Source organism: Myxocyprinus asiaticus, chromosome 25 (assembly GCF_019703515.2).
Source record: "Myxocyprinus asiaticus isolate MX2 ecotype Aquarium Trade chromosome 25, UBuf_Myxa_2, whole genome shotgun sequence".
NCBI classification, from domain to species: domain Eukaryota; kingdom Metazoa; phylum Chordata; class Actinopteri; order Cypriniformes; family Catostomidae; genus Myxocyprinus; species Myxocyprinus asiaticus.
The window spans coordinates 20,625,996-20,644,788 of NC_059368.1; the positions used below are offsets into that span (position 1 = coordinate 20,625,996).

General features: G+C 40.5%; 2 protein-coding genes across 5 annotated transcripts in view; both read right to left on the bottom strand.

Moving 5' to 3' along the window:
* Nucleotides 1-9,899, bottom strand: part of LOC127416483 (chromogranin-A-like) — a 30,328-nt gene extending 20,429 nt beyond the window's left edge. The window contains exons 1-4 of the mRNA XM_051655876.1: nucleotides 9,638-9,899; nucleotides 8,922-8,971; nucleotides 6,084-6,177; nucleotides 5,186-5,254 (exon numbers count right to left, since the gene is read on the bottom strand). Coding sequence (XP_051511836.1) covers nucleotides 5,186-5,254; nucleotides 6,084-6,177; nucleotides 8,922-8,971; nucleotides 9,638-9,683 — 259 coding nt within the window. The 5' untranslated portion in view covers nucleotides 9,684-9,899. The remainder of the gene's footprint in view (nucleotides 1-5,185; nucleotides 5,255-6,083; nucleotides 6,178-8,921; nucleotides 8,972-9,637) is intronic.
* A 2,167-nt stretch (nucleotides 9,900-12,066) lies between these two features.
* On the bottom strand, nucleotides 12,067-18,792 carry si:dkey-177p2.18 (phospholipase B1, membrane-associated). Of its 4 annotated transcripts, XM_051655397.1 has the most exons (16): nucleotides 18,426-18,792; nucleotides 18,088-18,152; nucleotides 17,731-17,821; nucleotides 17,447-17,505; nucleotides 17,118-17,185; nucleotides 16,920-16,963; nucleotides 15,964-16,084; nucleotides 15,701-15,752; nucleotides 15,380-15,460; nucleotides 14,970-15,035; nucleotides 14,416-14,507; nucleotides 14,078-14,159; nucleotides 13,862-13,963; nucleotides 13,343-13,438; nucleotides 13,035-13,106; nucleotides 12,067-12,894 (listed from the first exon to the last, which is right to left on the bottom strand). In XM_051655397.1, exons 1-16 carry the CDS (start codon nucleotides 18,481-18,483, stop codon nucleotides 12,736-12,738), a joined length of 1,308 nt encoding a protein of 435 aa, XP_051511357.1. In that variant the 5' UTR covers nucleotides 18,484-18,792; the 3' UTR covers nucleotides 12,067-12,735. The 4 variants fall into 4 exon arrangements, with proteins under 4 accessions (XP_051511357.1, XP_051511355.1, XP_051511353.1 ...); XM_051655395.1 differs by having other exon boundaries at nucleotides 12,067-13,106; nucleotides 15,964-16,054; XM_051655393.1 differs by having other exon boundaries at nucleotides 12,067-13,106.
* Between the last annotated feature and the right edge of the window lies 1 nt (nucleotide 18,793).

An 18,793-nucleotide genomic window follows, 5' to 3' on the forward strand; every position in this document is an offset into this window, starting at 1 on the left:
TACCACATATCCCCACCGCCCGACTCAGGCCGGGGAGACATCCGGCCTGTCTACCACTCACCCCCCATTTCTGGAAAGGAAGTTGGTGACAGCCATCTGTGCTCCTGGTCTGTGGACCACCTTGAACTTAAATGGCTGAAGAGCCAGATACCAACGGGTGATCCGCGCGTTGGTATCCTTCATTCGGTGGAGCCATTGGAGTGGGGCGTGATCCAAGCAGAGGGTGAAGGCCCGCCCCAACAGGTAACACCAGAAAGTAAGGACCGCCCACTTGATAGCGAGACACTCGTTCTCTATGGTGCTGTACTTAGTCTCCCTCAGTGAGAGCTTGCGGCTAATGTACAGCACCGGGCACTCCTCTCCCTCCACCACCTGCGAAAGTATGGCCAAAAGGGAGAGAGAAATCAGGTGAATGTAAAAGTGGCCCCCCACAAAGTGCAGCTTTAACTTGCGTAAACGCCTGTTGACACTGCTCCGTCCACTGGACCGGGTCTGGAGCTCCCTTTTTAGTGAGATCAGTCAGCAGGCTGGTGACATCCGAATAATTAGGCATGAATCTCCTATAATAGCCAGCCAGCCCCAGGAACTGTCTCACACCCTTTTTGGTCTTGGGCCTCAGACAGGTCGCAATCACCGCAGTCTTGTCAATTTGGGGACGCACCTGCCCATGGCCCAAGTGGAACCCCAGATACTGTACCTCCACCCACCCAATCGCATACTTCTTGGGGTTTGCTGTGAGTCCCGCTCATCTCAGTGATCTCAGAACCGCCCTCAGATGCTGCATGTGCCGCTGCCAATCATTGCTGTAAATGATGATGTCATCTAAGTAGACAGCAGTGTAAGCTGAATGCGGTCTGAGGACTCAGTCCATGAGATGCTGAAACGTAGCCGGGGCTCCAAACAAACCGAACGGAAGCATCACAAATTGGTGTAATCCAAACGGCGTGGAGAAGGCTGTTTTTTCACGGGAAATTGGTGTCAAGGGGATTTGCCAATAACCCTTTGTCAAATCCAATGTTGAATAAAATCAAGCAGTGCCCAACCGATTGAGAGACTCATCAACGCGAGGCATTGGGTATGTGTCAAATTTAGACACCGTGTTGACTTTTCTATAATCCACACAGAACAGTACAGACCCGTCGCTCTTAGGAACTAGAACGACCGGGCTGGATCAATTGCTGTGGGGTTCCTCTATTACCCCCATATCAAGCATTGCATCCAATTCTTCCCGGACAATTTTCTTTTTGTGCTCAGGCAAATGGTAGGGATGGCTACGTACCACCACCCCCGGCTTGGTCTCGATGTGGTGCTGTATGAGGTTCGTAAGACCCGGTAGAGGGGAAAACACGTCTGCAAACTCCTTTTGCAACTTGGCAACCTCTGCGAGTTGATACGGTGAGAGGTGGTCTCCGGGGTGAAATGATTGTGTTTTGTATTCACCTCTGGCCCAATTTCCACCCTCTCCGGGACTACCATAGCCAACATCACAGGGACCACCTCCTTCCAAAATTTCAGGAGGTTGAGGTGATATATTTGACATGTGGCCCCTCTATTGATTCGCTTTACCTCATAATCGAGATCCCCCACTCGTCGTGTGACCTCAAAGGGTCCTTGCCACTTGGTGAGTAATTTGGAGCTCGATGTGGGAAGTAATAGGAGTACCTTATCTCCCGGTGCAAATTCCCGCAGCCGTATTCCCCTGTCGTACAGTCGGCTCTGTCGTTCTTGAGCGTGGAGCAAATTCTCCTGTGTTAGTTGCCCCAAAGTGTGGAGTTTTGCTCTAAGATCAAGAACATATTGAATTTCATTCTTACTGTTTGAAGGTCCCTCCTCCCAAGCTTTGCGCATAACATCTAGCACGCCGCGCGGGCGCCACCCATATAGCAGCTCGAATGGGGAAAATCCCATAGAGGCTTGCGGGACCTCTCGTACTGTGAATAACAGGGGATCGAGCCATTTGTCCCAATTTCCTCGGGCACAAACTTTCAAATCATATTTATAAGGGTTTTATTAAATCAATCCACCAGACCATCTGTTTGTGGATGGTAAACGCTGGTGCGGATTGATTTAATGCCCAATAATTCATAAAGCTCTCGTAGTGTTCGTGACATAAAGGTTGTGCCCTGATCGGTGAGGATTTTTTTCGGAATCCCCACCCAGGAGATTATTTTGAAGAGTGCCTCAGCAACACTGCATGCTGAGATGTTGCGCAGAGGCACTGCTTCCGGATATCGCGTTTCATAGTCCACTAGGACCAATACAAAGCAATGTCCATGTGCTGACAGCTCTAATGGCCCAACGAGGTCGATTCCAATTCTCTCAAAAGGGACCTCGATCAGCGGAAGAGGGCGCAATGGTGCTTTTGGGGTGGCCAGTGGATTCACCAGCTGGTTCGCGGCATGCTGCACACCACCTGCGGACATCGCCGCCAATGCCCGGCCAATAAAAATAGGCTATTAGGCAGTTCAGTGTTTTTCTTACCCCTAGATGACCCGCCATGGGATTATAATGAGCCGCCTGGAACACCGTTTCCCGACGGCTCCGTGGTATTAAGAGCTGGGTTGTATCTTCCTTTGTTTGAGCATCCTGTATCACTCTATACAACCGCTCATTTATAATTGCAAAATAAGGATATGAAAGGGTGACACCCAGCTGGAGTTGTTGACCATCGATCACTCTCACTTGGTCAAAGGCGTGCTTGAGGGTTTCGTCTCATGACTGCTCCAAAAGCAAATCCCCTTCGGAAAATCCCCCGAGGACGGGAGGGGCTGCAGCCTCTCCCCCCCTCACATCATCCTGACGTGGAGCAGACGAAGACGGCCCTCCGTCTCCCCTGCCAGAGCATCGCACATCTCACATTTCATTGCTTTAGTGCAGGACCCATCTGCGCATATCCCTTTAATACATTTCTAAATTCAGGCCAATTAGTCTCCAAAATCAGCAGATGGGTGAGGCGGGAACTAACCGTGGCCTCCACTCTATGTTTTGTTCCCCGAAATTTAATAACAAGGGTCACCACAGGGTAGTTGTGAATATCCCCATGCACACACTTCACCCTCACCATTTTAGCTGTGCCCAAAGCCTCGTGTTGAACCAAGCCTTGGTGGATAGTGGTTTGGTTACAACCCGTGTCCACTAATACTTTGTGAGTAACCCCTTGACACTTACCGGTATCCGGTATGCTCCGGCCCGATCAGGGGCAGCCTGCGGAGTGTCGGGGATCTGGACCACCGTTCCCAGCTCCATCACAGGGTATTGATCCCGGAAGTGTCCCGGATCCCCGCAACTTCAGCAGACCGGCCCAGGCGCCATGCCCGCACCTGCGTCGGCGGACACTTCCACCTGAGGTGGAGAGTGGCGGGGCACTGTAGGGGCAGGGGGGTGTGTCCCCTACCTCGCTCGGGGACTGGCCGCAGTGGTGGAGCTCCTCCCGCCGTGTGCCAGGAACGGAGAGAGAGCAGAGTGAGAGGGGAGGGGGGAACAAACAGGGGGAGGGGGAAGAGGGAGAGAGAGAGAGAAGAGGAGGGCTCTTCCGCCCTCGGGTATGCCACCATATGGTCCTCCGCGAGTTGGACAGCTTCCTCCAATGACGCCGGGTGGTGGCACTGGACCCACTCCACCGTTCCCTTTGGCAGACGCAGGATAAGCTGCTCCAGTACCACTTGATCGATGACTCCCACGACATCGTGGTTCCCCACCAGCAGCCATTTCTGGCATGCATCTCAGAGCCGTTGGGTAAAGGCAAACGGGCGGTTGGACATCCCCAGCTTCAAGGTCCGGAAGAGCTGTCGGTACTACTCCGGACTTAGACCCACCCACTGCAGGATGGCCTTCTTCAGGTCATCATAGGCTAGGAGGTTAGCCGCCGGCAGCTGTTGGGCAGCAAGCTGGGCTTCCCCGGACAAGAGCGGAAGGAACCTGGCCACCCACTGGTCACGCGGCCAGCTCCAGACATCAGCCGTCCACTCAAAAAGGTCAAGAAAAGCCTCCGCGTCGTCTTCTGCCCCCATTTTCAGGAGCATGGGTGGGGGCAGGGGACTACTGTTGTCCGGGGTCGCAGCTGGGACAGTATTAAGAACTAAGGGTATCCAGACTTTTGAACGGGTCATTTCATTTTTTTCTTTGTTGCCATGTTTTGTTTTATGATTGTGCCATTCTGTTATAACCTACAGTTAAATATGAATCCCATAAGAAATAAAAGAAATGTGTTTTGCCTGCTCACTCATGTTTTCTTTAAAAATGGTACATATATTACCAATTCTCCAAGGGTATGCAAACTTTTGAGCACAACTGTATATATATATATATATATATATATATATATATATATATATATATATATATATATATATATATATATATATTTTAGTAAATTCTGTTTTTTATTCAAGAATCAATCAAAACTGTTAATAACAACAACAACAACAACAAAAACTGCAGCCAAACGTGTAATGAAGCACGTAATTTCTGTGTGCAAAAACGTTGCAATGCTCGTGTAAATTTCATGAGACCAGGCTGGAACCATAAGCTGCTTTAAGCCAGTATGCATTAAAGTACTGGAACTTTCTACTAATTAAAATTAGACAGGCTCCAAGCATTTGCATTTCAGAAAAGCATCTAAAGCATTTGATAAATACATATGTATGTACTGTATGTCTGTGTGAATACATAACATACTGTACACATACATAACATGTTTGTCTATTTTTTTGTTTTTTTGTTTTTTTACTGCAATCACTCCCTTAAAGCTGAAGTGTGCAACTTTATGGATGTTAAAATACGTCTATCACAGCTTATTATGCAGAGACAACTAAGTAAGCCATTCATAGGTTGATTCCCTTACAAACTGTAAACGCTGTGTTTCTTAGGGGCTGTGAAATTGCTCTGTTTGGATTGAGTGGCCCATGCTGACACTGCAACTTTGGCTTGACCAATGGCGTGCGTTTGGGGTGGGACTATCTGTTTATTTGATCACAGGCAATCTGTCGTTTGAAAAAGCTGTTGAATACAATGTTTATTTTTGCAGTTCTGTTTGGTGACACTAGTGGTGCAGAAATTACACACTTCAGCTTTAATGTTTTCATTTTCTGATATGTAAAGCCATTTGAGCTGCATTATTATTATTATTATTAATAAAATAAAATCATTATGCTAGCCCAGTCAAATACAGAGTATCAACTGTTACCTTTCTCTGCAATCTCTTGCAGCTCTCTGAGAAAGTTGTGGTGGCGAAGGATAGTCATGAGCCTGTCATCTGCAAAATAAACAGTACACCTCATATGGGTTTTGATGTTTCCATTGTTCATCCAGAGCTCTAGGGAAAATGTGTTCACACTGTCTCCAAACCCCAAATCATATTTAGAATTCAGCACTTTACTTTACATTATTTGTGTTAATTGCCCTGAAATGAACTGCCTCTCCTGAGCTGCACTATTAATCATCAAACCTGCTGAGATAGAAAAGAGAGGATGTGAGTGAGAGAGAGTGTAAAAGCAATAAAGAGGGGGAGAAGAGAGATTTGCGTTGAATTAAAGTTGAGTCAAGCATTTCCTTTTCTGCTGACCGACAAAGAGTGCGGAGTCGGCTTCTCACTCCTTGGCGATCCTATTCACTTCTTTACTTTCTCTCTCAAAATGTCTGTCTTCTTGTTTCTCTTTCTCTCTCTCTCTCTCTCTATATATATATATATATATATATGTCCTTCACTGTGTCTTTGTCCTAGACTTTTTGTCTACCCTCTCACATAGTGTTTGATTTCCCTGCTGTAAGTGTTATCTCTGTAACAATAGCTGCTCCGTTTATAGAATGATTGTTTTTCCAGCTATTAAAGTATCAACAACAAGTCACTGTGATGTGACTGAATAGTGCAAGGCAAAACTTCACACTATGACTGCTCATGTGCTAAAGCGATTAATTACTTTTTGCATTAACTTTCATCTATCAGGAACATGCAGTCACTGCAGCAATGAGCACATATTTATCATTATCAGGAAGGTCACTGCTGATGTTAGGGAAGAGGAGCAACAAAGTGCAGCTAAATATATGGTAATAGTAGTCCAGGGGGTCACAATGCAGGGACCCACCAGTGCTTAGGGTTTCAAGGCAGTCCTGGGACACTGGGATGGGGTGAGGCTTGGACAGAGCATCCACAATGACTTCCACAATACACTTCATCACCTATACAAAGACAGTGAGACATGTTGGAATAGGAGAATCCATGACAGTTTAACCTATTTAACAAGTTTTCTGGTTCATATAGTCCTGCAGCACATTTAGCGTGCTGTATCCATAATGGAGGGGCTCGAGCTTAGGACTGGGCTTGAGCTCGGAGATCCCCTCTGGACTGTCTGACTAAAGCAAGAAATAAAAAGACAACTTTGAAATAATAATTGGTATAGGCATTACAAAATATAAAGTTGGAGATGGGGAGGTGGAGTGATGCCAAAAAAATCGCCACCAGTGCAAGGGAAGCAGCCGCTTATATGTCCTTGGGATAAGATTAGCAGGCCTAGATGACAAGCTCCTGCTTAAATATGTCACTAAATTATTTATTGAGTAAAATATTGTAATACCATAAGAATGCCTCACTATTGCCAAAATAATTCCAATTAAATTAGATTTGCAGTTTTTATGCAACTTTTTTATAGCGATTCAGCATCAATTAGTGTGTGGTAATTTCACCTGATTTTCTGACATGAGATCGTTTAATCGTTAAGTAAGTGATAAGTTGTCTAGGCATGAAGAAAATGTAATTGTTGTATTTCTCATAAGTGGTTCATCTGCAATTTTTGATGCTGACAGACACAAGGAATCATTGACAAAAAAAATATAATGTGAAATGTTGGAATAGTAGAATCCATTACATTTTAAGCTATTTTAACACAGAACATGACTTTTGGGTGTATCATGTAAAGTTTTGGCATTGTGTTTCACATGTTCATGAGATTAATCTGATAGAGGTCATAGCATCATCATGCTAATAATATCTCAAAGTCTCTGTGTATGCAATATTTATCCAGCCTTACTGTCTTACATTTCACTTTCAATCAATGCCATTTCCTCCTTAGTGCTTTCATCCCTCCCTCCTGTCTCTGTGTTTTGTTTGGCTCCACGTTCCCCAAAAGTCAAACATTTCTCTGTTGTCAGGGAAAACAGCCTCTCTCAAAACTGCCAAAGCTGAACTGTTGCTGAAATGGAATTATCATTTTACTGAGGAGAACTGCGTCTGATCTGTTGATAACTTGACTTTAGCTAAGAGTATGCTATACATGTCTTTTTTTCTGAATTAGACATTAATTGGAAGGCAAGATTGCTCTGATGAAGAATTTGACTTGCTATTTGCTGCACAGATATTAGTAAATACAAAATGTAAGACAGAAATTAACATCAGTTTTTAAATACTTAAATACAGATACATATACAATAGATGCAGATAATAAGTAAGAGATAAGTGGAAATGTATATCAGCATATGGGCACATTCAACATGTGTCTGTATTTCCCTAAACTTCCTATTTTTACATATCTACAGATTTCTGGAGATTTTCCAGCTATTTCTATGTGTCAAAACAGTAAAGGTCTCTTCATATTTTCCAATGCCAAGAACAAGAAAGAGGCATGTAATAATTTGGACCTCATAAAAAAATCTGTATTTTATGTTAAATGAAAGTAACCCAACATCAACTTAAGTTTAAATTCAGTTCAGCATAGGTTAAAAGCACACTTCGTGGTCATCTGTAGTTTGTAGCCTCCTCTCAGTACCACACATTGCACCAGCTGTCACTAGACTGATGTTGTGTTGCTGACTCACAGTCTCATTTCTGCTGCTCTCCTCCACACTTCCTGACAACATGGACTACTATGTCTGTCATTCTGTGCATCCTTGTGGTCCTAATAATGCATATGTGGGTCAAAAATGTCCCAGCGTCTAGTTTTTAGGACATAATTTAACACAAAGTGGTCTTTTGATCTGCCACTCCAGGTATTCTTCAAATAAGGTGTCTTCTATCATATGAAGTTACATTTTTAACATTTAGTTGAATATTTTTTAAATTATAAGTGAATTTGCATCACTACCCTTGTATGTGGGTCATCCATAACCCATATGTGTTTTCTATGGGATTCAGTGCATTTAACACTGGTATTATTTTTGTAATACATTGATTATTTTCAGTTTCCATTTGTCATGCAATTAAATATATGTTAAATGCCACGTTCACATTTATATTTATGTGTAGTATGCAAGTATAGAAAGATATAATTCAGCTGATACTTATATTCAAAGTGCTTGATATTACACACATTACAGGGAGCAACCTGAGGTTAGGTGACTAGTTCATATCACAGGTACAATGGGTAGCATCTGGACCACTTCTTAGTGTGTTTGAACTTGCAACTTTTATTTTTTTAGTACACCACCTCCCTCTAAACATCAAATATAGCTACATAAAATAATGTGTAAATATAGGCTGCATTCAAAAACAGGAAAATGTTGCTTTCGGAGGCTGTATACGGAGGCAGAACTTTTTTATCTTAGTCCATTGCACTTATTAGTATGTGTTTGTGTGGGTAGAGTTGTTTTGATAATTCATATTTTACCATCAAACATAGAAATGACCCATAATTCTGTTAAAGCCTACAGGCTTTTTAACATTGTCACTCAAATCTCCTACTCCATTTTCAATGTGTCTGAAACTCTTCAGATTCGAATAAAAGATATATATATATATATATATATTTAAGAATAAGCATCTAGATTTCACCTGGGTCTTTTTTGACCCAAATATGCATTAAAGGGGGGTTAACTTACATATGCATTCTAGGGTTAACATCCAGAGCACTTGTGAAAGCAGTTATGAGAAATCGTTTTGAAACTGAAGTAAAAAATTGTGTTTGTTAAAACAATGATTTATAAACGCTTACCTTCACGTCTTTGTCATCCTTGTGACCTGGGGACACAGGCACCGAGAAGACTGTACGGAAGAGAGAATGCTTTAATTCAGCAAAGCCATAATGCTATAATTATATAATATAGACCTTATTCAGAGAGAGTAGCGCTATATTTATTTTTGACGGGAATGAAAACGAGGCTGTGAGGGATAAATCGACAATACGTACAGGCGGCATACACTACAGCCTATAAAGCTGTCAAAGTTTCTAGATAACACCTACTTTTCACAACTCATGATTCCTGGAGTCTTTTGTCTGCCGAAAATGTGTTGAAAATATTTTTAGTTCAATATTTCGTCAGCGGAACAAATCAAAAACAATTTAACCAACACATTGAAGTCTATCGCTCAGCCTCGTTTTCATTCCCGTCAAAATGTAAATATGGCGAATAAGGTCCACTGTCGAAATAACTTACATTCGCAGTGTTTACGCGACTTTTGCAAAGCGATTAACTGTCCAGAGGTGCTTTATTTCACCTCGTGTCTGACACAGGATCGATTGACCGAAGTAAACTAAGCTGCCTATTCAAAATGAGAAAATACTTTTGTGTTCCGCTCAAGTGTTTTATTCGCTGTCCGTGGTGCTGACAGACACAACGAGGCATCGCTCAGGTGTAAACCATTTAGAATCGATACATCATTCATAATAAAATCTAAACATTTCGACAACATGAAGTGGTACTCACTTACCCAAATTCACCAGCACCGCGAGACCAACGCATCCTCGTGCAATCATTTTCGTGCAGACAACCGTTCTGCCTAAAAGTGACAAACCTTCGCGAGAAAGGAAAGCGAATGGGCGTTAGTAGCCTATTTCCCTCTGTTCGGAGTGAGTGAAAACACTCGCTGATTTATGGGTGCATTATGCGCATAAGCGTCTGGACTTAATCGTTTCGCTGGATGCACAGACTGATGTTGGTTCCAACACAACACAATATCTCACTGTACTCACTACCGCAGCGATGCCGCCTTTTTTATAGAAGACTTGAAGAGGAAATGACATCAGTATAAAAACAAAGCTGCTCAGAACACATCAGCTGCAAAACGTTGAAGACTTTTATTCATGATACATACCAAACAATAAAGAAGTAATCGAAACACGGATGCCAGATTCTCTCACATGGAATAGGTTCAAGGTTCCATCAAGATAATATCAGGCTACTCAATTAAACTCTCACTGAGTATATTGAGATATTGAGATGATGTGTGATATCCATAGGCTTTTGGACATATCTTATAGTAAGATCATAAAGATTTCCACCACAGTAAAATATTAAATGGAAACGTCACATTTCACCTTGCAGTCATCTAGTCCCAAATTAAGCTAAATGAAAGACAAGTTGTGAAAAAGTCATTGCTTTGTATTAATCTGAATACCAAATAGAAGTTGGCCAGGAGTGCCTGCCATTAGACACAGAATGCAATTCAATTAGATGTGGACAGCTTTGAACACTGGCATTGACAGTGACTGATGGGGAACCATATGTGATTACACCAACTAATTTACTGAGCAGGGTAAAGATGCATCAGAAAAAGAGTGGCAGGTAATGTGCAACATGAGGAGGAGAAAGATTTTTTAGAGCAGATGTGAGAGAGTGTGAGCTTATAATGAAAATACTTGTGGGAAACTAAATTGATCTAAATTTGCACATACAAATACATACAAAGCTCACTATAATTCCTTCAGTATATGTAATAGTCACCAGTAGGCATGTGCATGCAGATCTAATTGAACATATTTGTTTAGCAATTATTTGCTTAGCGCTTACCATATTCCATGTTTATCAACAAGTAAATTCATTATGAAGGACTTGCTCTGATGGCAATATCTCTCTTTTTTCACTGCAGTACTTAGCATGACTGCATTATACACATAAATGTTGTCTTTATAGCTCATGGAAACTGTTTCAAGCAGTCATTGTGCATCTCAAGACCTCAGTTGGGTTTAATGCTGCATCAGTCTATTCTAGTGGGCAGAAAATATCCTGATAATGTGCTCATTAGTGGCAGATGTTTACACATTTTATCCCTGTTGGGGAAAATGGTTCTGAGCTGAGCAGACACATTGCAAAAAAAAGCTAGAAATTAGAGCCAGCAGACATTCTGACTGATATTTTGTAATGAGAAGACCAAAATGTCTCTCTTCTGGACAAACGTATATTGGACAGCCAGCAGGAGTTTGTGTAAGTGACAGAATGCCCCTAATCTTCTTCAGAGATGAAACAGGGTAATGTTTTCTTTTTTATATCTGTTTGAAATTGACAAACCACATACCCAAACATGTCCCATTTGCACCAACATTAATTTAGCACAAATACACAGAGGTTTTTCAAATACTTAAGTAACTTATATTAAAATGCATCAAACCAAATGTCTAGGAAAGCCATCATCCATGCAACTTTACACACTGAGCAGAGACATTTATCAAATTAATAAAACAATATTATGTTCTGTGGCAAAACATACACACCTACTGATCATCTCAATCTGTCAGTTTGTCTCTTCGTAGAGTTGTGTCTTTGTTCTCGGAAACAGAAAAACAGCTAATATTAGCTAGCCACACTAGACACATACAGTGCTGCAGGATAAAGTGGGTCAAAACACAATATTATAGATAAACAGAATTTGTGTATTAAAGTAGCAAACTTAAAAGACACGCTCTAACTGTTACATGGCTTAACAGACTTCAGTTGTGCAGCATTCAGATCCCCTTATTGTAGTGTTAATATTTTAGTAGATTTTGCTGGTGTATCGCATGGTTATGCTTGTCCACCAGTCAGACCACTTCCAAACCAGCACTAACCAGCATAAACTAGCCTGGACCAGTATGGAAATTCAAAGCCTTTTTACCAGAGAAGGTCATAAATATAAATGTAAGGCTTCTGAAGATGGAACAGAGCTATTTGCTTTGCCAATATCATTTTATTGCCAATGCTCTTCATTTAATAGGCATTCATTCCTTTATTCTAAGATCCTTTTGAGTAGAAGGGAATCTTGCTTCCAAGAACCTTTAGGAATTGCTAAGAACCTTATTCAACAGTCAAAAAAACTGCTTTCTTATAGAGGCTTCTTTGATTGGTAAAAGCAAAGATAAAAGGAAAAAACAGGTAAGTGTCCTTTCTGAAAGCTTTATTTGAGAATAATAAAAGCACTTCTCATGTTGCAACATCCAAAGCAATAATCTTATTACTGTGGGCATTAGGAAGCTCTCAAACAGTTTACTTTTCACCATACTATCACAAGCAAAACAATTGTTCTAACCTAACATTCAATTCCTTTATCCTCACAGGCTTAATGAGTTTGCAGTATAACCCCTGGCCATTTTTGTTCAAACCAGCTTGAATTAGCTTACACAATTACCTTTCATTGCTAAATTGATTATGGCAGCATTACACAGAGGTAAATGTGGCTTTGCACCTGCTGTTGTGCTATTTTGGTTCCGTACATCAAAAAAGGTCATTGGGTTAGCATATGTTTTTCTATTATGAGGTTTCAACGTTTCCATTTCCATTGTACAGATCATTCCACAGAGCAATTAAATCTGATATTGACTTTTACCACATCTTTTATATATTTGTGAACTGCAATTTCCTGTTCATCAGTGATAACTCACTTTTTGTCTTTCACACCCTCTCCATCATTTTTACAGATCACCCTGCAGTAGCTCAAGTTTCTGAACAGAACCTCAGTTATTCAGAGCCCTCCAAAGCAATGATATCCAGACCTTATAGAACATCAGGGAGGATAGACATGATGTACCATGAATCATGATACTCCATATGGACGTCCTACAAGGAGGCCAGATTAACAGCCAACCAGAGTGGAAGAAAAGCCAATGCAGGCATGAGATGGAGAAATACTCGTCTGGTGCCAGCTGACTGGGGTTTCTCAGGACGTGGTGAGCCTGACTTTGCAGCGTTGGGTCTGGTGTAAATGTACGGATGACCCTGGGTTTTGTCAGTTTGAGCGTGAGAGAATGTAACAATGGGATAATTAAGTGAATCCAACAGATCATGTAATTAAAGGGACATTGCAAGATAAAATTCCATAAAAAGATTACATTAATAAGTGATAATAGACGTCTTACCACAGGGGGGCAAATGAGCTCAATAGAGTTTGAAAAGCTATGCACCATGAACTTCTCTCCTTCAGGCTGGAACTACCCACAGAGAAATGAGAGATATTGTTTGATAGACTGTATGAATGAATCATATCATCTTCACAGTGGCTTAGACTCCCTATCACTGAAGTAAAATACCTCAGATGGGCAGCAGTGTGTGTCAAAATAGGCCAGATTGTTGCATATTTACTTTTGAAAATATAACTTTTTAAAATTGGAGTTTTGGGATTTTTTGTTTGTTTTTTGTGATGAGTAAAATAAACAAAACCTGTTACCATGTTGTTCCACAATCCCTTGGCCAGCTCCTCGTGTCCTTTCATAGTGAAATGGAAGCAGTCAGGGGTAAAGAAGCTCATGTCAATCTTCCCATTCTGTGAGATATAAATAAAGCAATATATTCACAAACCAAATTTGGACTTCCATTCTCAACATGAATACCACATACACACTTTAAAGAGATGGTTCACCAAAAATTAGTTTCACCATTTATTCACCCAAACCTGTATGACTTTCTTTCTTTAGTGAAATACAAAAGGAGATGACTGACAGCCTCAGTCCCCATTCACTTTCATTATATGGAAGAAAAAAAAAACATCAACATTCTTAAAAATGTCTCTTCTTGTGTTCAATAGAAGAAAGGAAGTCATACATGGTTTTCAACAACATGAAGGTGAGTAAATGACAACAGAATTTTCATTTTTGGGTGAACTCTTCCTTTAGAAATGAATGCCATGCTACACACTGCCAGGAATTATAGGAATTAACAAGTCGTCAGGTCCGAATAGCCTTCTTACAGGAAGTCTTGGTGGGTCTGCGTGTTTCAGGAATGGCTGCAAAACTACAGCAAAGTCATTCTTAAAGAAACGGTCACTGTACAAGAGCTGCTCCAGCGCTCTCTGATACAACAGAAAATGTAGTTTAGCACCATATATACAAAATGCAGCAAACACAAAATATTTTTAATGCTATTTGCAATATATATATATATATATATTATCAAACAAACTCACCTGAAATTCTAAGTTGACTCCAATCAGTTCCTTTAGATCAGCAGATCCAGCAGCTGGCTTTACCAGACAGGAGCAGAATGACCTGGAGATATTAGAGCATTAAATAGGAGAGAAATTAACCTGTAGAACTGAACTAAGAAAAATGAGATGATTACATTTTTCATCAAACTGACAGGCAGAAAGAAAGTAATCTACAGGCCATTGAAAGTCTGCTCAGCCATTCAAATTTTTTTTAGTATTGGATAAGAGTTTTGTATCCATTTTCACTGACAATTTTCATTCATGACACTTCTTTCATTCGTTGTTTGATTTTTGATGCTTGATTTGATTTCCTGTACCTCTGAAGCAGGCATCCTGGGGTGGGCTTCTGTACCTCCCTCAGGGTCTCCATGGGCAGTATCTGAACCACACTGACTATCATTCGAGGAACCTGCACAGAACGTTTTCACGTTTAAAAATTCCCTCCTGCAAAGTCCTGTGAGAACACACACATATTAATGCATATCCATATGCATATTTATTTTATTTCAACTAGATGAGCGAATGATTTCATTCTGTTTGTTTCTATCAACACCTGTGAACATGCACAGGTAAGAAATATAAATTTTGGTTCCTGTAGCTCAACAGGTAAAGCATGATGCTAGCATCGCCAAGATCATGGGTTTGATTCCCATGAAACACAAACTGCTAAAATGTATACCTTGAATGCACTGTAAGTCACATTGGATAAAAGCGTCTGCCAAATGCATAAATGTAATGTAAATGTATAAATTCCAGGGTTTTTGGAAAAACGTCAAATTATTGAGCTTTGTAGAGTAAAAAAAAAAAAAAAAAGTCAAAGGCATGGGATTGTTGTGTAATTACTAACATCTCGAGAGAAACCTGCTATTACCTCATTCATCAGCATTTCCAAGGACACAGTCATGTAATGGACAAAGTTCTCCACTGAAAAGAGGGACTGTGTGTATAAATAGAGGACATAAATTTAGTGCTCTGTAAAAACACTCCTACAGGACCATATTTTTGAATACAGTCAGAATATGGACTCTTTAGAGGTCCTTTAGTCACTTTTGCTAACCTAGAACTGCTGTTTCAAACTGCTCAAAGGAGCAAACAATGAGAACAAAGAAACACATCCATAAGACTTTCATAACCATCTCTACAAGTATCTGTTCACAATCAATTTAACATTTTTTTAGACCTCCTCAAGTTCCCAGTTTGACATTGTGAAAAACATTGGTCAATACTGTAGAAGAATCTTCTGTCTGTAGTTTGCCAAAGAAACAGCTTTGTAAGTAATGCCTTGTCTTTGCAGTAATCACAGATGTCATTCATCCCAATTAGAATGGTCAAGATCTTCCAGTCCCCATCAAAGTCAATATCCTGTAGCAAAAGATGGATAGTCATAATGGAAAAATTACAAAAGCTGTATTTACTAAGTACAAAGCACATCCTGTACAATGTGAATTAGACCAAAGTAAATCTAGGACAAAATGTAGAGGACTGATTTTGATAACAGCATATTCAAAAGCACAGTAATGGAAGAAAAAACTATTCGCAAATACAAAAATTACAGCTGATGGTTGTCATTACTGGGAATAATGTGAAGCAACCACTCCTTACCTCATATGTTTTCAATGTGTCAATCAAATGTCTGACTTGATCAGGAAGATTACTATGAAGAGAGGCAAAAATCAAATCATCATCTGATTACATATCATCACATTAACAAATTGGTCACAAGCTTACAGTTCAAATAAAATAAAATAAAAAAAACACTGATCTAGATGGCAAATGATCAAAATGGTCTTCTAAAGCATGTGTTTCAGGTATATTTGCAGATGTTTATTCTTTGGAGGAATGTCTAGTGATGTACTGGCATTTACAAAGTGTTGTGTCCAGTTACAGCCAGGTTAAATCCAGTCTCACAGAGAGGAGCTGGGGTTCCATGGACAGTCTTGGTTGGGGCAGGTCCCACTAAATTGGGGTTGAAAAGTCTAATGATGTCTAAATCGAATGCAAAGAGAAGTCCTGGTCAGATATTTGAAAAGTGTGCACACTGATACATTAAAGGGATAGTTCACCCAAAAATGAAAAATCTCTCATCATTTACTCACCCTCATGCCATTCCTGATGTGTATGACTTTCTTCTTCTGCAGAACACAAATGAAGATTTGGTCCTCACAATACAAGCGAATGATGACAAGAACTCAGAAGGTCCAAAAAGGACATAAAGGCAGCATAAAAGTAATCCATGTGACTCTAGAGGTTAAATCCATATCTTCCAACGCGATATGATAGGTGTGGGTGAGAAACAGATCTTTTAAGTCCCTTTTTACTATCAATCTCCAACTTTGACCAGCCCCAACCAGTAGGTGGCTGAATATGAGTCACTTCCACACCAGAATGTGGAAGTGAAGGTGTAGATTTTCAGTAAAAAAGGACTTAAATATTGATGTTTCTCACCCACACCTATCATAGTGCTTCTGAAGATATGGATTTAACCACTGGAGTCATAAAAGTTACTTTTATGCTGCCATGATGTCCCTTTTGGAGCTGCAGAGTTCTGGCCACCATTCACTTGCATTGTGAGGACCAACAGAGCTGAAATACTGTTTTAAAAATCTTTGTTTGTGTTTCGCAGAAGACCAAAAGGCATACACATCTGGGATGGTATGAAGGTGAGGAAATGAGAGAATTTTCATTTTTGGGAGAACTATCCCTTTAGTTTGGTTGATGCTTGTTCGCTAAGCTATTGCTTTCTTTAACGAAACAACCATGAAGAGTATTCATTCAGATAGTCAATGCAGAATATGACTGATATTAAGGCAAAAGGACATACTTGCGAGTGTAATGACATCTTTAAAGGACCCATAGCCACCAATGCTGCAAGTCAATAAAAGAAACACATGCTCGGAAAATGGAGTTTGTTCAAATATCTCGTAATACAGCATAAAAGATAGTCCTCATATAAAGTTTCCCAAAACAATTTACAAAAATGTGAATGATAAATTAATATTAATAACAACAGTAAAATTACCTCCAAGACACATGGCGAAATTCAATAGGTATGCCAAGAACTGTGGTTGCATTTGCACCAATGGCTGTCTACAAGTGATACAATTACTGATATTAGAGATTATTGATTCAAAGCAAGTAAGAGAGTATTACAATAATGTGACTTTGCTTAATAAGCAACAATTAGTAATTTTATTACAAATTATTTTGTACTTGCTCAAACTGTTTACCTCATGAAAAATGTATTGTGATTAAAATATTCTGATTTAATTTTGTAGTCAGTTTACAAATGAACAGTGTTCATCGAAGAGGACTAAACAGAACAAGAGAAGAGTAAATAATTGCACTCACTGTCAATGAATCCCCAAGGGCAGCAATCACTTTAATATCCGCTGCCTTAACCAGCTCAACTATTATAGAGAACTATTAAAGACTCTTCACAAATGACATTGATTTTAATTGAAGTTCACTTATGACACAACAAGAGCTAATATTAATCATCCTCAGTCAGCAAGCATAAATCAAGACCTTCTGTAATAATGATCTAATAGCCTCAAAGAAAACACTAGAATCTGAAAAATCTAATTGAAAATTGATTGACAATCATCTAAAATACTGATCCTAGACCAACCAACCTGAGGAGGGCACAGAAGAGGAGGGGCTCATATCAGGACATATGAAAGGTGGATTTTTGAAACTGATTGGTCTGGTCTTCTCAGGAAACTCCTGATAGTAGTAACGTGAAACAAAATAACGTGATAATAAACAGCCAGTTTCTGTGCTGTCAGTCACAAGCAATGGATGGGGGCATCATTGAGACCACAGTTTGGTAGACCAACTAGAGCATTGTAATCATGGTTATATTACGATTTACTAATGCTAAGCCAAATTGAGAGCTGTATTTACTGCCTTGTATTGACAATATAATACAACACAAAAGCATGCTTGTATGATTAAGTCTATAAATGTTCTCTACAGAAACATGGTATTACCTTTCTTAGGGCCTCCTCACTGGAGTGACTAAGTCCTTCTTCATATTCTAACCTCCACTCATTCCCTTGAGAAAAATGGCAAGATCTATGAATCCTGTAGACTTAGCAGAAGTCAGAATATGAAAGAGCAGGCATACATAGACAGGGTTAAGTACAATGCACTAGGCTTTTAACAAATCCTCATCCACACCAGAAGTCCACATAAACCTCTCGGTCCCTTATCAACATAATTTAGTCCTGACATCTCAAGCCAGTCTCTTTTCACCAGATCAGACATGTAATGTGGGCCACGCGCTACAGCCTATGTCCTCCCAGCTCTGGATGCTTCTAGCACTTACCGTTGACAGGGCAGAGGGCTAGCAAGCAGGTTGCCACGACAATCAAAAGCCACTCCATGGTGGAGCGTTTCCAAGCGGGTTAACACAATGGATGTGTGTGCAGAGAGAACGAGGCCATTATATCAGTGCCCCTTTAACTCCCCCACCCAAAACAGCTGAGTGACGAAGTTCAGGCCCACTGACATAAAGCATGCTCCGGCAGGCACATGCAACTGAAGAGGGACTGGTGACCTTTCACAACTTCAGAGAGCTTTAACAGAAACCATGTAGCACAGGGGCCTGGGAGAAACCGGACCATGAATCATGACCAAAAATCTTTTGAAGGGAAAAACAAAACACTGAACTAAACACCTGCTTGCACTAAACAT

Bases quoted from the DNA above. Each gene is read 5' to 3' on its own strand.
- si:dkey-177p2.18 (XM_051655393.1), bottom strand. From the start codon at position 18,483: ATGGAGTGGCTTTTGATTGTCGTGGCAACCTGCTTGCTAGCCCTCTGC. The intron at 17,822-18,087 runs GTAATACCATGT...TACTACTATCAG, and splicing joins GTGAGGAGGCCCTAAGAAAG to GAGTTTCCTGAGAAGACCAG. The intron at 17,506-17,730 runs GTTGGTTGGTCT...TCTCTATAATAG, and splicing joins CTCTTCTGTGCCCTCCTCAG to TTGAGCTGGTTAAGGCAGCG.